Consider the following 16,776-nt stretch of genomic DNA (forward strand, 5'->3'; position numbering starts at 1 on the left):
AATTAGTTAACCTACCACTTAGACATTGTGAAACATTTAATGTTACTTGAATTGGTGTTATTTTAGTGCTATACTATCTTTACATTGTGGAAAGCTTTGTTTGGAAAATGTTAATAAATCATTATTGTTACATATTATTTTCTTTTCTATGAAGAAACTAAAGGCATTTTGACAGGAAATATAGAGAGTCAAATCTATATACTATATTTAATGTAGATACAGCACCGGATCCCTCGGTTCAACACACCCACGTTCCGCCCAGAGAATGCCGCATATGTGGTCATCAAGTGCTGTGATCAGACTTTATAACAAACATCATAGGATGGAGCTTAACAACAAGTCAACACAGCAGAAATAATTAAACATTTCAGGGAGTACAGTGGGAAAAGCACAAAAACTAAAAATGATAAACGTTTATCCACAGCAATGAAAAAATCAACTGTCCTTCATGTTTGCAGAAATGTGCTTGCCTCATATATTGGGCAACCCCAAAATGTTTTATGTAAGATGGAAACCCTACTATTACAGCACAATTCCGCTGCAGGTTGCGATAGCAATTTAAGGAAACAAACACAGCAACAGCTCTGCAATACCTGGGGAAAAAAGCAAAGCAATGGAGAATAAAATTGTGAAGTCTTCTTCGGATGCCATGTTTTGTACACAAGTGTCATGGGGAAATTACATTGCTGTGGAGAACGCTGCTTACTGACAGAGCTGCATGTATACAGGAGTAAAGAGTATGCCACCTATACAGAGTTTGTAAACAGGACCGCCGCTTTCTATAAAGAAGCCTCTTTCTGGTGTCCATTTAAACATAGTCATGTACAGACAGGGAGAACACAAGGGCATTAAATAGGCAAGAACTAGGTAACAAGACATTTCTGGAATAAGGGTGATGCCATGAACAAAGACTCAACTAGAACAATACATAAGAACTTAAAAATAAAAATCACACCTCTAGACACCCTGCTGGTACGTTACCGGTAGTGGCACAACCCCTAATTATTTGCTTCTACCATTAATTAGCACAGCATTGCATTAGACTGCATTTCTAGTGGTTCTTTGCATCAACTTATCCAGTACTGTTGTAGTTTATGGGTGCTGTATTCTTATTGAAGTTTTGTCTTCTTTAAAGTACTTAGCAACCCACTGAAGTTAACATTGACCTCAAGGACAGGAGTTTTCTCAAACTGAAAGTGATATTTTTCCCATGAAAAATGAATCAGGCAATTCAATCAGATATTATAATTTGTTTCTTTGGCTTTGTTAGGCTAAATTATTTTCTTTGTTCTTTTCAGTTGCATGTATTTAAACAGGGAGGAAATACTAATAGTTTAGCCTAGCTGTCTACCTACCTGACTGTGAAGGTGCGTACAGTAAGAAGAGAAAGAAATAATGAAATGAGAAAACCTCATTAGCCGAGTCACCGCTTTTGAGAGGAAACCAGAGGCCTGTGTGTTTTATTGCTAACGGTTCAGTGGGTTTCTAAAGAGGCTCACACCAGTTTAATCACTGTTTTTTCACACTGTCTGTAAACTTCAAAAAGCACTGGAGCCATCTAGAAGAAAAGCCATGAAGGGGGCTTCTGTTCCTCTTTGGGCTGATTTAGCACCCTCTTCCCCCTCTACTGAGTGTTGTCCGTTTACTGGAACTAGGTGGGGACAGAAGCTTCGAAAAAACGTCAAAGTTTCTTTTGTGTATCAAAGCTATTTTGGCCCAGTGCTTGGGAACTGGCCAATAGGGTGACAGATAAATCACGTTACCAGGGGTGATCAGGAAAGTGTGTGTTAATTTCAAGATGATCCTGATGCAAAGACGAGTCTCCTCTTCTCAAACTGTTATGTTCCCTTACCTACACATTTTCTCTTCACTTCTACTGCCTCAATACACAGACAATTAAAAGCTCTTATGAGGAATGCTCTGCTCAGTGACTGGGAATGATAGCCCTGACATCCAAGCAAAGTCAGTACATTCTGCAGTGAAAGATGAAAGACAGAAAAACAGAGAAAATTAAGTGGGGAAAATGGAAAACATCTTAAATGTTTTTAATTACCTTTTAAAACATTCACCAGCCAACTACAGCATTCCATACATAAGGGTGTAAAATATAAACATCTTTCTGGAGTGAAAATCATTTCCTCTTTGATTAGTAATATTGCTTCCGCTTTTTTTCTCCCAGGTTATGGATATTTTTTCCTTCCCTTGTGAGATCATTGTAACATTGGTGTCGAGTCTGCACTGCAGACAATAGTTGACAGTGTTCCAGGGTTTCCCCCCACAGTGGAACATAGAAGAAGTGCAGAGGTCAACTGATGGAATGGTTAGACGTGACACATGTGTTCTTACACAACAAATGCATAAATGTTAGTGCCTGGCTTCCCAGACTGGATGGGCAATGCCGATGGTTATTTTAACACTAAATGATCTACATGAAGTCACCCTGTTAGTAGTGTTAGTTTGTTAGTAGTACGTGTACCATAACACATGGAAAAAGTAATTACTGTTCTTCACTGTCAACAAAAACAAGCAATTCTTTCAAGGAAAGTAAATGACTGATAATGACAAAAGTCGCTGTCTCTCATCATTGTGTCAAGAACAGTCATAAGAAAACCAATGAGCTTCAAGAACAAACAAAGTTCAAGTGGAGTTGGTCAAATTGCAGAGAGTATTTTTAACGTTGCAATGCGTCTATTAGACGTTTGTCAATAAGTATGTCTCGGATGTCAATAAGACATTCTGCAGATGTCTTTGAGACGTTTATGATTTACAATGTTTTTAAATCTGACATCTCAGAAATGTATGTGTGCTATCTGGGCAGTGATTTATTTTGTCCCTCTTTATCGGTCCTGCACTCCAAAGACTATATTAAAATAATATTTGAAACTTTTTCTCCTAGCAAGCATATATAAATAAACAAGGATTCTGGAATCGATAGTCAATGTCATTTAAGCTAACTAAAATGTATTATTATTATTATTATCATGCACACCTTATTTTTAATGGTTTTAATTCAGTACATTGACGTGTTTTAAAGTATTGTATACTTCGTTATGAGTAGCCTTCCATATATATGTCAGTAGTCAAATGGCACAAGTAAAAGTCAACATAAAATGCATTGGCTGATGATCTACAGTACATTTATGCAGAAGCTAATCATTTTCCTATTGTCATTTAGAACATTGTGGTTTGTGTAAGCAATCATTCGGAAATACCAGTGATATGGATGCATGCTTTGATTTATTTATGTACAGTTTCAAAGGGTTTCAAGAAAATAAACGAATTTAGTCCAAACTATTTAAAATATGTTGCTACCATGTCAGGTTTGCCGTGTCAATACACTTTCTATGAAGTTGTTTATGTTTCTTAGCAAACATAATCTTTATAAAGTGTGTTCTCAGCTGTTATTGTTATAAGAGTGTTTAAAACTTCAGTCCAGGTGATGCGAGTGATTCTATTTGGTATGACGTCACGATCCCACAGCTATGGCACAACGAGCATCGCGCGCAAACTCTGATGCCTCCTTTCCTTTCGAGACTATACACATCGGTGTCTGTGTTTTACGCACATTTAAACTGTTATTGGTATATGTACCGAAGTAGAAATACCGCTAGCTCACTAATATCTTGTGTCTTGGAGAGTTAAGAATTATTTTCTCAACTTCAGTGCTTTAAGAGCCGATTCACAGAAAGTAACAGGTGCGTGCGTGCGGGGATTGGAGTCGTGAATAGGAGCGCGGCGGTCACCAAGATTCTTGTCTGTTGCCCAACAACAATAAATAGCTACATTTTGAGTAGATTATTCTCAACTACAGCTCAGCCTGACAGACGTCTCAGAAATGGCTAACTCGGGCGTTCAGTTGCTTGGATTTGGTCTCTCATTGATTGGCATCATTGGACTCATCGTGGGCACCATCCTCCCGCAGTGGAAGATGTCCGCGTACGTAGGGGACAGTATTATCACAGCAGTCGCCACTTACCAGGGACTGTGGATGTCCTGCGCTTTTCAGAGTACAGGGCAGCTTCAGTGCAAAATCTACGACTCCATTCTGCAATTAGACAGTGAGTAGTCTCTGTCTTTCTGTCCGTCCATCAAAATTAAATGTTGTGATTTCCAGATAAGCTTAATACAATACCAAGCCAAACATTGTGTTGGTTTTAGTACAGGGTGAATTACAGTAACCTAATGTGGAAAATTAGGTAACATGAAAGCCCTAAGATCTGAAAAAATATTTAATGTTAGCATAGTCTCCAGTTGGCATGGAAGTGTGTGCAAAATCTGATGATCCATGTTATCCCTGCATGATTTGAAAAATGTCCTGTGATAATTTGTGTGCTTCACTGAAAAGCCATTCTACTCATTTGATTGAGTAAACGCATTCCTTCAGTAGAATTGAGTAATGGCATCTCCAAAACAAATGTTATTAAGTTTGTTACTTTGTGTTTAGATATAATTAACTTAACTATTTAGATTAACTAGGTGCAAGTAGGCTTAACTCAGATTTGCTATTTCAATATTATTGATTCTACAGTTGTGAATCATTTTAATTGTGTTGATTCAATTTAGATCAAACAATTGCACTGCTCAAACCTAAAAGAACATAATTGTTTCTACATCATTCATTAAATAAATGTACTTCTCTGAAAGCAGGCATATACTGTATATTTGCATTTTAGAGAATTAATAGTCAACTTGTCCAACTTCACCAAATGGGACACTGATCACCCTAATGGTGACATCACAGGAAACATCTATTTGCAACAAAACAACACATATAACACTACAAAAAAACCTAAAATCTCTATAGATTCTTAAATACAACTACTTATATGCCCCCATAACTTCCCTTTGACCAAGGAAACATAATTCAATAATTCTAGTGCAAAGCATTATGGGTTTTCTCCACAATTTTATGCTCAAACGTTTGAATTATTAAGAAAAATACATATTTGAGTTATGGGCTCAAAACCTGACATTTCGATTGATACTTAATTAAGACAACTTGATATTTACAGTAATGACAACTTAAGGATTTACAGTGTTCAGTGGAAGTAAGAAAATATGACCATTTGTACAAAGGAAAATAGTCATTTGATTTGTGACTTAGAAATAATGCAGAATCTTAAATATTTTGTATTCATTTTATATAGTTATGTTTCTTTTTTTAATTGTATTTACGTTTTTCAAAATCCTTAAGTTTTATAGTATTTCCAGGTTTAAATTATATTTTGAACCCCAGATTTTTCCTGTGGACTCAAACTTTTGAACCCACAGTATAAATTAATTTCCCAGTAGATAAGGGCTTGCCTTGTGTACACTACTGTATATATTTAGGTGTTTATTGGTTAAGAATTCCTTGGCAACTGAAGCTGAAGTTTCCCACCCTCTACCCTTCACACACACACACTCAAATAAACACTGTTGCCATTTCTTACCACTGCTTGATTAATGGATGTTGGCCTCGCCAATGCGAGTTTGAATCTACTGTATGCCTGTAATGTAACGAGGCAGGACAGGTAGCCATGGTGACAGCAGCCTGTGCTTCTCTGGGAAGAACGTAACCCATTGTTCCCAGGTACTTGGCAGAGTATTTTTGTTAACACCCAACCGCAGTCTTAAAATTAGGAGTTGATTAATTGAATCAAGTGTTTCATTTTATGGTTGTTACAGAAACATTCCATCCAAGGACTGGGCTGGGAAACCACAACCCCACTCTCTTTACAGTGTGATGCAGATTCTTGATCAAATGTGACGGTTCAATCCTTCTTCAATTGATGTATTTACTGAGGCTCTGTGCAGAACCTCAGAGCTCTTTTAGGGGAAAACAGTGAGAAACTTCCAGTTTAAACCAGCTGGAACTGCACCTGACAGCAGGTTGAATTAGGAGGGAAGGAGGAGCAAGACAAGAAAGAAAAAATGGAAGGGTGTCCCTCTAAATTCCACAGCTGACTGTTTTCCTCGCCTGGCAAGATATGCCTTTTTGTGTTTTATTGAATAAAGGAGAGGAATAACTCTTCCACTTCACTACAGCTTGCACCCCACCCCTTGCATTTCTTTCTCCTACTTTCCCTCTCTTGGTGGGTTTTGTGTACACGTGTTCAGGATTGTACTGGCACAGACTGGTTCTTGTTATGGTTCTTCTCACTCTCTCTTTCTCAGCTTTAAGTGATAGACTTTATTTAGAACTGGACATTTTTCATTGCCTTCCTTGTTTTCTCACAGAGGTCAGTGTTAGATTATTAGTTAGTGATGATCATTAAGGACTGGAGATTTGAAGAAAACACTAAACCTAAAAATTAAACAACTTGGAGTATAGAAACCTGGGTGTGGGCTCTTTTGACTTGTAAGCAACCACCAGGCAAAACACCCCAGCAACCACCTAGCATTTGTCTTATACCTGATATGCTGATAACTGCTCCATTGATGTTTTCACATTCACATTTATGAATAACATTATGAATCACATACTGTACATGACATATTATCACATAGGGACGGAGCGCAACCATGCCTGCCCACCTTTTTAGCCATCTTGGTTCCGTAAGAATTTTTCCCATTCATTTCTTCCATAGGGATTTCAAATAATCCGTCTTATAGAGTTATTAGCTGTGAACCAGACTAACCTGCTCCAAGGTAAATCACAAATGGTAAATTTTCTGCACATATATATAGCACTTTTTAACCTTATCCTTTAACCTTATCAAAGCAGTTTACACTTTGACTCATTCACACACATACTCACACACACCAATGAATGCAGAGCTGCCATGCAAGGTGCTAGCCTGCCATTGGAGTAACTTGGTGTTCAGTGGACACTTCAGCATGTGGAGTCATGTGGGCCAGGAATCGAACCACCAACCCTGCGATTAGTGGCCAACCTGCTCTACCACCTGAGCCACAGCCGCCCCCATTACAAGAACATTACCACAACATTACAGGAAATTTGATCTAAAGAAAAAAAATATTTGAAAATCTAATACATACTATCTTTAATGAGAGAATGAACTACAATTCCATGAAGCATTGCAAATGACAAAGTGAAAAATGGAAAATTTCCAACTATTTATTTAAAGTTGTTCATTAAAGTATGGAATCAATATATTTCATTTATTTAGTAAAATATTCACATATATATATATATACACTCATATATAAGTAGTTTTAGAGTGTGGTAAGACTCAATTAAGACTGGATTGCTCAATTTAAAGTGTGTCATGGGAGTGGGTGGTCGCAGATAGGCTCTTTTGCAATGATTCTCTGATTGGTGGATTTTCTCCCTCAGGATCATTAGTTCTGTTCTTCACCAGCCATTCCAAAATTAAACAACATTTATATAAAACAAAGTTGAAATAACAAGGACTGATTGCTTCAGCAGAAGCATACTGTACCATCGATTAACAGCCTCTGAGCTCATTGTAGGTCTGTCTTTCAAAGTATAAGTTATTATTAATAATTAATTCCACTATGGAAAAAGTAAACTGGATTTTTATTTCCGGATCCAGGCTGTGGCACTCTGCTTTAAAAACAAAATCTCTAAAAATACTAAGAACACCTTAGCAGCCACATAGAAATACCCTGGTGGCATTCAGCCACAACATCCTAGCATTGTGGCTCAGGCATGCAAAAACCTGACATTTTCTGAAAAACCCTTGCCCCCTTGACATTTACAGTTATTAATTTATTAATTTATTTCATTCTTTTTTTCACATCAAGCACTGGTGCAAGACTTAAAAAGTTTGCAAAAATGCAAAACATAATAAGTAATTAATAGTTAAAATTTTAAGTTTACATTTACATTTTAACTGTAGTTTTCTCACATGATTTATTTAAATATGTCATTGGTGTTACATTGTTTAATATTCATGTGAAAGATTTTCATTGAAAAAAAAATTATCCAGTGGTATGACTTATTGATTTTAGTCTGATCAGAGGTATTTGTTTGTGATTCTGTTGACACAATCTTAGAAATCTCATAGTTTAAGAGAGTTTGTTCACTGGTGTTATAACCCTTGCTTCATTCATGAAACAAAATAAAATAAATAACAACAGTCAAGTTGTCCTTTATAAATAAAAATAAGCAGATGATATTTGCACCCTGGTGCAAATAAAAGTAGATGCTTCTTACACCCCAGTGCAAATAGTGCCAAATATTATTCGCACCTCAACACTGGTGCAAATAAAGGTAGATGCTATTTGCACCTTGGTGTGAACATTGGCAGATAGTATTTGCACCCCTTATATAATACTAACATACTGTATAGGGCTATCACTGCAGTGTGTTTATTGTGTTTAATTAGAGTCCCAGCACAGACACCCTACACCAGCCCCTAAACCTCACCTTTAACCTTAATCATGGTTTTACAACAGTAACCATAGTATCACCATTGTATTTTGTAGTAAAATAGTTAATAATGATTACCATTGAACTATATTACTATATAAACAACATATTACTGTAGTAATCTTTGGTTTCCATCAACATGGTTATTATAATATTACTGTTGTAAAACTACCTTTATATTATTTTTTATGCATTATTATAAGTAGTATTAAAGAAAATATTAAGAGTGGAGACAGGAAACAAAATGGGAAAAAGAGTGCTTCATATGTGGAATTGAACCCCGAAATGGCACATTCGCATTGGTGTTACACCCCACAATACTGCAGTGACACTTACAAAGTAGTTTGTCATACATTTCTATTTGGGTGCAAATAGCCACACTATAAGGCAGGTGCTATTCATACCTACGTGCAAATAGTCAATCCGTTAAAGATCATGGCAAGATGTTAAAAAAAATTTACCCTAAGCTTTTATGGGCAAAAACAGAATTTTTGAGAATAACCCATAAACAGATAATAGCAAAACAGCTGGGCTATTTCCTGGGAGATTGTTAATTTGCATTCCAGAATGTAGAGATTTGCAAAGATCTCACCATTGGTTTTATAGTGCAGAAACTTTCAATAGGAGCACACTAGGGGTATCATGAGAGAACAGGAAGAATCTTCTCTATATTTCTCTACCCTTCTGTTGCAGGTGATCTTCAGGCAACCCGTGCGTTGATGATTGTGGGTATAATCGTGTCCATTGCCGGTCTGGGTGTGGCCTGCATGGGAATGAAGTGCACAACTTGTGGAGCCGATGACAAAGTTCGCAAGTCTCGCACGGCTATGACAGGAGGCATCATACTGCTAGTGGGAGGTGAGTGTATAGAGACAGACTGTGCCTGTGTGTGAGGCAATTCTCAATTTATTCAACCTCATGCTGTCCCAGTTGTGTATGATTTTCTTTCTTCTCCTGAACACAAACAATGATTTTTAGAAGAATATCTCAGCTCTGTAGGTCCATTCAATGCAAGCGAATGGTGGCTAGAACTTTGAAGCTCCAGAAAGCACATAAAGGCAGCATAAAAGCAATCCATAGGACTCCAGTGGTTAAATCCTTGTCTTCAGAAGCAATATGATAGGTGTAATTGATAAACAGATACAATTCATACACATGTTTGGAAGGGTTACTTTTAATATGTATTCCACTACAGATTACAGAATACATGCTGTAAAATGTCATTTGTAACAAATTCCTTTAGATTACTCAAGGTCAGTAACGTATTCTAAATTCTTTGGATTACTTCTTCAGCACCGGCAGATTTAATTTTTTTTTACTTGTTTTGACTATAAAAAAAGTCTATACAGTAAAAAAAGCAAGTATATTTAGACAACATATATTTAAAATAGTTTTACAGGAAAACAATAAAAACAATTCTCATCAAATTTAAGATATTTGCTGTACATCTTTACCCTCATTCTAATGCTCTTACTAGAGAAAAAAATATAATCTAATGTTTATCTTGTCTGATAACAGGTGCATGTAAAAGGGCTAGAAACAAGTAATTTGTATTTGTATAGGGCCTTTCACAACACACAAGCTTTACAGAAAATCATGCATTAACAGAAAATGTCTTAGAGTCATCATTGTGTAGTTTGCTAAAATACATTTGAGAAATGTGTTTAGAAATGAGTAATTAAATAACAATTGTATTTATAACCCCAGTGAGCAAGCCGAAGGCGACTGTGGCAAGGAACACAAAACTCTATTAGTTAATGGCGAAAAATAACCTTGGGAGAAACCAGGCGGGGCTAGTTCCACTCTGGCTAACATAATGAATATAATGCCAATATTACTTAATTATGTATAGTGCAAGTCATAGTTGAAAATTATTAAACTATGTAAGTGTTAAGGGTCAGTGTATAAACAAAGATTTTGTAAGAACTGTAAGTTTAATGACTAATGTCTTTGAAGTTCATCCTAACTGGAGAAGTTAACATTGATGCATTGTCCTTTGTTAGTTGGCTGATGAAGGCTTTTGTTGGCATAGTTATTAATAGTCGATGTATTCCATTATAAGAGTGTATTCCATCATTAGAATGAGGTGATGCAGACAAAGATCAGTGAGGTGCATTGCAGTTCAACCGGCCGGTAATTTCGGTGAGTTCTATTCTAAATCCAAGATTCAGACAATGACATGTGATGTATCCCATGTCTTATGGAACCAATTGAAGTTTATTTATTGATCTTGCTGGACATCCTCCCAGTAATACTAATGCAATAAACTAGACTTGAGTTCATGAATGCATTAATTAGTTTTTCAGCATCAGCAACAGTGAGCATGTGTCGTAATTTAGCAATATTTCTTAGGTGGAAGAATGCTGTTCTACAAATATTGGCAATTTGATTTTCTAAGGGCACATTGGTATCAAATATAACACCTAAGTTCTACGCTGTTGAAGATGATGTAACAGTACATCCATTGAGAGTCAAATTATATTTTAGCAGCTTGTTTTTATAGGCTTTTGGTCCAATAATTAGTATCTCTGTTTTGTCAGAATTGAGTAGAAGGAATATTCTGGCCATTCAATCTTTGATTTCATCTATACACTCTGCTAATTTGGAGAATTGTGAAATTTCGTCAGGTTTTGATGAAATATAAAGTTGGGTATCCTCAGCATAACAGTGGAAACCAAAGGCGAATTCTCAGGGCCAGCAAAGCCTTCTCTGCTGGCTTGACATGCCAAATAAATTAATAATTTTCATCCTTTCATTCTCATTCACCTTTTTGCCTATGTATTTTTAACCGCTTTCCACTCTTAATTAATCTACAAACAAATAGAGAAAAATGATGTTTATCCAGTCAGAATTAATACCTTGATGCTTACAAGCAAAGTGTGAGAACTGTTTCACTAATCGCATGCCTGAAGCCATGCTCGTTAGCAGAAGCAGCATGTGAATCTAAGCTCCAATATGGCCTTCGAAATATCTACAGAATCGCTCAACAGAGCAAATGAATGAGAAACAAGAGATTGTCAGATTCATCAGCCAATCAGATTGATTTATTTGTTCTTGGTGGGTGTGATCTTTAGGATATGTCTCGGTCGAGGCTTTCTAGCTGGCCTTGAGTGACGCAATCATGCTTTAAGTGATGTTCCTAATTTGAAAGCGAAGAGCGCAAGATCTTGATGACGAGTCGACTGTCACTGCCACATCACCACTGAGAAAGATATCTTTATGGATTTAAAAACAGGATCAAGATTTGAAAAGTACTGCTGCGTTCTATTCACCTTGTAAAGTTGGAATTTACTACTTCCTACTAGGAAAAGTGTAATGGAATACATCTTTAAGTCAGAATTACAATTTGTAGGCTTGTGCAGAAATTATCAACTCTTGCCGAGATACAGGGGCATGATGTCACACAAACATGTCAACACTCAGGGAGATATACAATGTAAGTGATAAACATTCACTTTATTAATTAATATCGATTTCCACATTACATGATATTAAAGCTTGTTTAACAAACACCTGCAGAAACAGGTGTAGAAAATATTATAATCTCTTTTGATAATCATACACCTGAAGCACAAATGCTAGTGCTGCAGCATTGTTTATCAGTTGGGTTGCTAGCAGACATCTCTAATGAGAGTCAAACCCCTGCTAAGCTAACAGGAGTGTTGCAGTTCTGAATATCGGGAATGGAATGCATTTATGGTCAGAGATATCAAGTTCCATTCATCCAACTTGAATGGAACGCAGCATAACTGTGTACCATGACGAATCGAAATGTATTGCAAGCAACATTTAAATATAGTATTAGATAGATTTTTCCAGGTATTATAGACCTCATTCGTAGATTCATATGAAAAATTATGATTTTTGATTGTCTGTTCAGGAGACAATTATTTCACAAAACAATCATGCTGCAGTTAAAATTAGGCTTACTTAAGCATTAAGTTCTGGCTTTCATGCATGGACGTGTTTTTAAAATGTCAATTGGTATTACTTGTTAGCTGTGACATAATTTATTATGCCCAAAGGCATAGGGTGTCTTATTCATTGTGAAACTGTGTATTCTTTATGGCATGAATCACACTGAAGGTCTAGACTTTAAATGCACGGCCCACCACTGGTGGAAACTTATTCCAAGATTCCTGATAATATCTCACAGGGGAAGCATATACAATGAGAAAAGCAGAGGCCCTAAAACTGATAGTGTGTGTGTGTGTGTGTGGGGGTTAAATGTTGATTCTGTGAATATATGTTTAGCTTTTCATTATTAATTATTTGAATCAATAAAAAAATGTAATCAGACAATTTGTGTTATGCAGCGCTAAGATCTAAAAGTACTAGAAGTGAAATGCAACCGCGATCAGATGATAAGAGCGTCATTTGCAACTCTGATAAGTGCAGTCTCTGTACTGTGACAGGCATATATACTATATCTCTGTAGAAATGAACATAGTTGGGAGAACACTACCTTTTCCAGTATTTTCGACATAGCAGGAGATTTGAAATCGGTCCATAATTAGCCAGTTCTCCAGGATCAAGTTCAGGCTTCTTAATAAGTTTGATAACTGCCATTTTAAAATTTCTTGGGACATGTCCTAAGGATATCGAGGAGTTAATAATATTAAGAAGAGGTTCTGAGATTACAGGGAATAGCTCTTTTAAGAGCTTAGTTGGTATTGGATCTAACAAACATGTTGTGGCTTTTGATGATTCGATATTTTTGTTAGCTGTTCATGACCTATGACAGCAAAGGATTGAAGTTGCAAGTGAGGGAAATTATGAGACACTGTTTTCTAAGGTACTGTGACAGATGATTGCATAATTCCAATTTTATTTCAAATTATTTCAATTTTATCAGTTAAGAAATTCATTAATTTATTACTACTGTGCTGTGACAGAATATCTGGTTCAGTTGAGGCTTTATTCCAAACCAATTTAGTCACAGTACTGAATAAACATCTAGGATTGTTGTGGTTATTTTCTATGAGTTTGCTCAAATATGCTGACCTGGCAGCTTTTAGTGCCTGTCTGTAGCTACAAACACTATCCTTCCATGCACTGCTAAATACCTCTAAACCTAAATGTTCACATGACAATATACACAAGGTTAACTATTTCTGCTGCTCCAAATTTACTTCCAAACCCCACTGAGTATACACAACGACATCATCTTCTGATTGTATAGCATAATATCCATCAATTTAATTAAACAAATGACAACAAAATGTAATCTCTTCAGTAATCAAAATACTTTTTGAATGCAACTGTATTCTGATTGCCAACTATTTAAATTGTAGCTGTAGTGGAATACAGTTATATTTTGTGTTTTAAATGCATAATCCTGTTCATGTTTTCCATTCAACTCTGGTCATACACATCAAGGATGGCATGATGGTGAATAAATAATGAGAGAGTTTTCATTTTTGGGTGAACTATTCCTTTAAACAGTTTTACAATACAAACATCTTTGAATTTTTCTTATAGTTATAACTCATAGCACATCAGTGCTTTTGTCAAGCTTCTCTGCTTCTCTGTTTGCTTTGATGTTCTCTGAACATCAAAGCAAACAGGGTTGTGAAAACACAAGATTGTGTGTAATCATCTGCCAAAAAAAAAAAGTTTGATTGTGTAGGAAGAGTTATGATCATGTATTCGAAAGACCACCCTGATACATGTTAAATGAGTGGTTCACAAATGTCCCAGAAAGTTAAAGTTGTTTCCAAAAGAATTATTAGGCTCTTGCTTTGTAGAAACTAGCTAATGTTTTGAACTACTTGCAAAGAAAGTAAGGTCTTTCGTCTTTTTTTCATGTTTTTTCATGTCATCTTCATGTTTTCTTCATGCAGCCCTCTGCGCAATTGTTGCCTGCTCGTGGTTTGCTCATAATGTGATCCGAGCCTTCTACAACCCCTTCACCCCAGTGAACACCAAGTGAGTGCCACACTTGCACATACTTTGCACAATTTCTGGATCTCTGTTTCCAAATCCTGTTCCTGGAGGATCCCCAACACAACACATTTTGCATGTGTCCCCAACCCTTAAATTTGACAAACCCATTTCAGTTCTTGGAGCACTCTACTTGTGTGCTGATGTGTTGAATTGGGTGTGGTACCTAAGGGAGACATTCAAAAATGTGTTGGAACACTGGATAGAAACACTGTTCTAGAACTTTGGTCAAATTACAGTTTATAAAATGCACACAAAAAAATAAAATTTCAAACAAGCTATCCTTTTCATAACTCCTCACACATTTTCCTCTCTTTCTTTACCATTAGGTTTGAGTTTGGAGCAGCCATTTTCATCGCATGGGGTGGTTCATTTCTTGATGTTCTTGGAGGAGCCATGTTGGCAGCCACATGTCCTCGAAGTAAACAAGTGTCAAAGTATCCTAAAAGTAACCCTCCTAGGGCTGCCAACAGCAACAAAGAGTATGTCTGATCAAGACTGCCTCTCAATGGACAGAGATAGGAACTTCATCAGGTGAAGAATTTCTTCAACAGAATAATGGACTGAGCATGTTGTGAGGTTTTAAATTGAGTATAGAAGATATGAGCTTACACAACTGTCACTGAGGAGGAAAACAGATCAAACTGCCTATCACCCCATAATAAAATGGGCAAATAAGTTCAAATAAATATATTTACGAAGCCCTCTGAGAGTTCATGGGATTCTAGGAATTGAATGTCAGTATAAATGTTCACAGCATGCTTCGGCCTTCATTGTTTCACTGAAGAAATCAACTAGGATGATTTGTCTTTGCAAAAAAAGCAAAACTTGGATAGAGATTCAGATATGCTGATGTTTTCAAGGTGCCCAATAGGGAGCATTATAACCAACACGCTGAACATGTGTTGTCCAAAATGGATGTAGTTTTTTTTAAAAGATTTTTTTCTCCTATATTTATCGAATGGCAACATAAAAGCTAACACTATTAATAATGCATATATGATGCATATTCATGTCACTATTACGTGGGTAATGTAATTGCAGTGTTTTACAGATGGCTGAAGGATGAGGAATATCCTGTTATTATGAACAATATATATTTTCATTCGCTTAACACATTTCAGCATTAATCCATCACTTATTGTTCCACCTCATGTTTATGTTGTTATCATTCATGAACTCCCTTGAATATCTTGTACAATTAAAAAAAAATAAGTTTGCTGCATCTTGATAATGGCAACAGTGTTAATTAGATACTGTTTGTGCATTTATTTTACCTGCTTATCTTCAATAAATGTTGTTTTCATCAAAATAGACTGGTTATTATTATTATTTTGGTTTTAAAGGACTCGCCTTCCAAATGTGAATCTGAAAAACACATACATATTGTTTTCGTAAATTAAAACTAATACCACACCCTAGTGCCTCAAGTGTTAACACTCACACTTTAACGTAAAGTTAATCATGCTTTATTTCTCCCCCATAGCATTCCCTCAAAACAATTTACAAAAATCCATAAATTTCCATGCAAACATCCTAAAATGAAGACAAATGCATAATTGGACCAGTATAACAGATCTTTAGATCATTCAGCTCAATCAGTATGCATTTTTATGATTGTACTTATTTAATTCCAAATTGAAGACAAAAGGCCCATACAAACAGTGACCAATTAAAAACATTACCTTACTATAACCAATTAACTGATGTCATTCACAGTGCATCTGAGACAAAGTCAAGCAGACCCCAGTTACCAAGGTAACCACAGGTCTACCAAATGGCATGTTACACATTAACAGAGTTTAACAGGAAAATGTCTTCTTTGGGAGATGAGTGATCTAACTTGCTTTGGTTAGCATTGTTTTTCTTTTTCTGCAGTAAAGTGCAAATTTAATATAATATACCCCAGAGATCAGAGATCATCAAGATCTTCACTTGGAGACAGAAATGTCAAGACTGGTGCATTCAGTGCTACAGATACATGACATCTGCCAATTGATGGACAAGCCTAAAGAGGACATGAAAGTCACTAGTTTTTTTGTTGTTTGTATTGTTTTGGTTTTTTTGTATGACCTTGAAGCAGTTAAATGTTTGAAAGCTGTAAAGTGGAGGTAAGTGAGAACATGAAAGAGGGAGAGTGTTGTCCATTTAAACTCTGTAGGCTTGTTTTGGCACAGTTAAATCATGCATCAGGCAACAAGTGACACTCTCTAAGACACTGGGAAGCTTCTGTTATTGTTTAAGATATCGTCCAAGTCCTCATCATCAATAACCACTGTAAAATCAGAGAAAAAAAAAACGGAGAAACATATTTTTGCAATGTGATTGCTGAATGCCACAAAATAGTGCTAACAATTAGCTTATAATATAAATTATCATGTAATAAATAAATTCATAAAATAACACGTAGGCGACACAACACCCACCTCTCTTTGACCGCCCGATCTGTCCAAGTTTTGGGGCTCGCTGCATTCTCCGTGGGGCGGATCTGTTTG

The 16,776-nt window shown here is 36.3% G+C and overlaps 1 protein-coding gene across 1 annotated transcript; it reads left to right on the plus strand.

The window, feature by feature from the left end:
• The first annotated feature begins 3,526 nt into the window (after positions 1 to 3,526).
• Positions 3,527 to 16,483, plus strand: cldn7a (claudin 7a). The gene is made up of 4 exons (XM_052145381.1): positions 3,527 to 4,058; positions 9,032 to 9,196; positions 14,182 to 14,266; positions 14,611 to 16,483. The coding sequence occupies exons 1-4, from the start codon at positions 3,836 to 3,838 to the stop codon at positions 14,771 to 14,773; spliced, it is 636 nt and encodes a 211-aa protein (XP_052001341.1). The 5' UTR covers positions 3,527 to 3,835; the 3' UTR covers positions 14,774 to 16,483.
• Positions 16,484 to 16,776: the final 293 nt, after the last annotated feature.

This window comes from Xyrauchen texanus, chromosome 2 (assembly GCF_025860055.1).
Source record: "Xyrauchen texanus isolate HMW12.3.18 chromosome 2, RBS_HiC_50CHRs, whole genome shotgun sequence".
NCBI lineage: Eukaryota > Metazoa > Chordata > Actinopteri > Cypriniformes > Catostomidae > Xyrauchen > Xyrauchen texanus.

What these genes read in the sequence shown, in the direction of transcription:
- cldn7a (XM_052145381.1), top strand. Translation starts at nt 3,836, where the DNA reads ATGGCTAACTCGGGCGTTCAGTTGCTTGGATTTGGTCTCTCATTGATT. An exon ending in CTCCATTCTGCAATTAGACA is followed by an intron (nt 4,059 to 9,031) that starts GTGAGTAGTCTC and finishes CTTCTGTTGCAG; the next exon opens with GTGATCTTCAGGCAACCCGT. An exon ending in TTCACCCCAGTGAACACCAA is followed by an intron (nt 14,267 to 14,610) that starts GTGAGTGCCACA and finishes CTTTACCATTAG; the next exon opens with GTTTGAGTTTGGAGCAGCCA.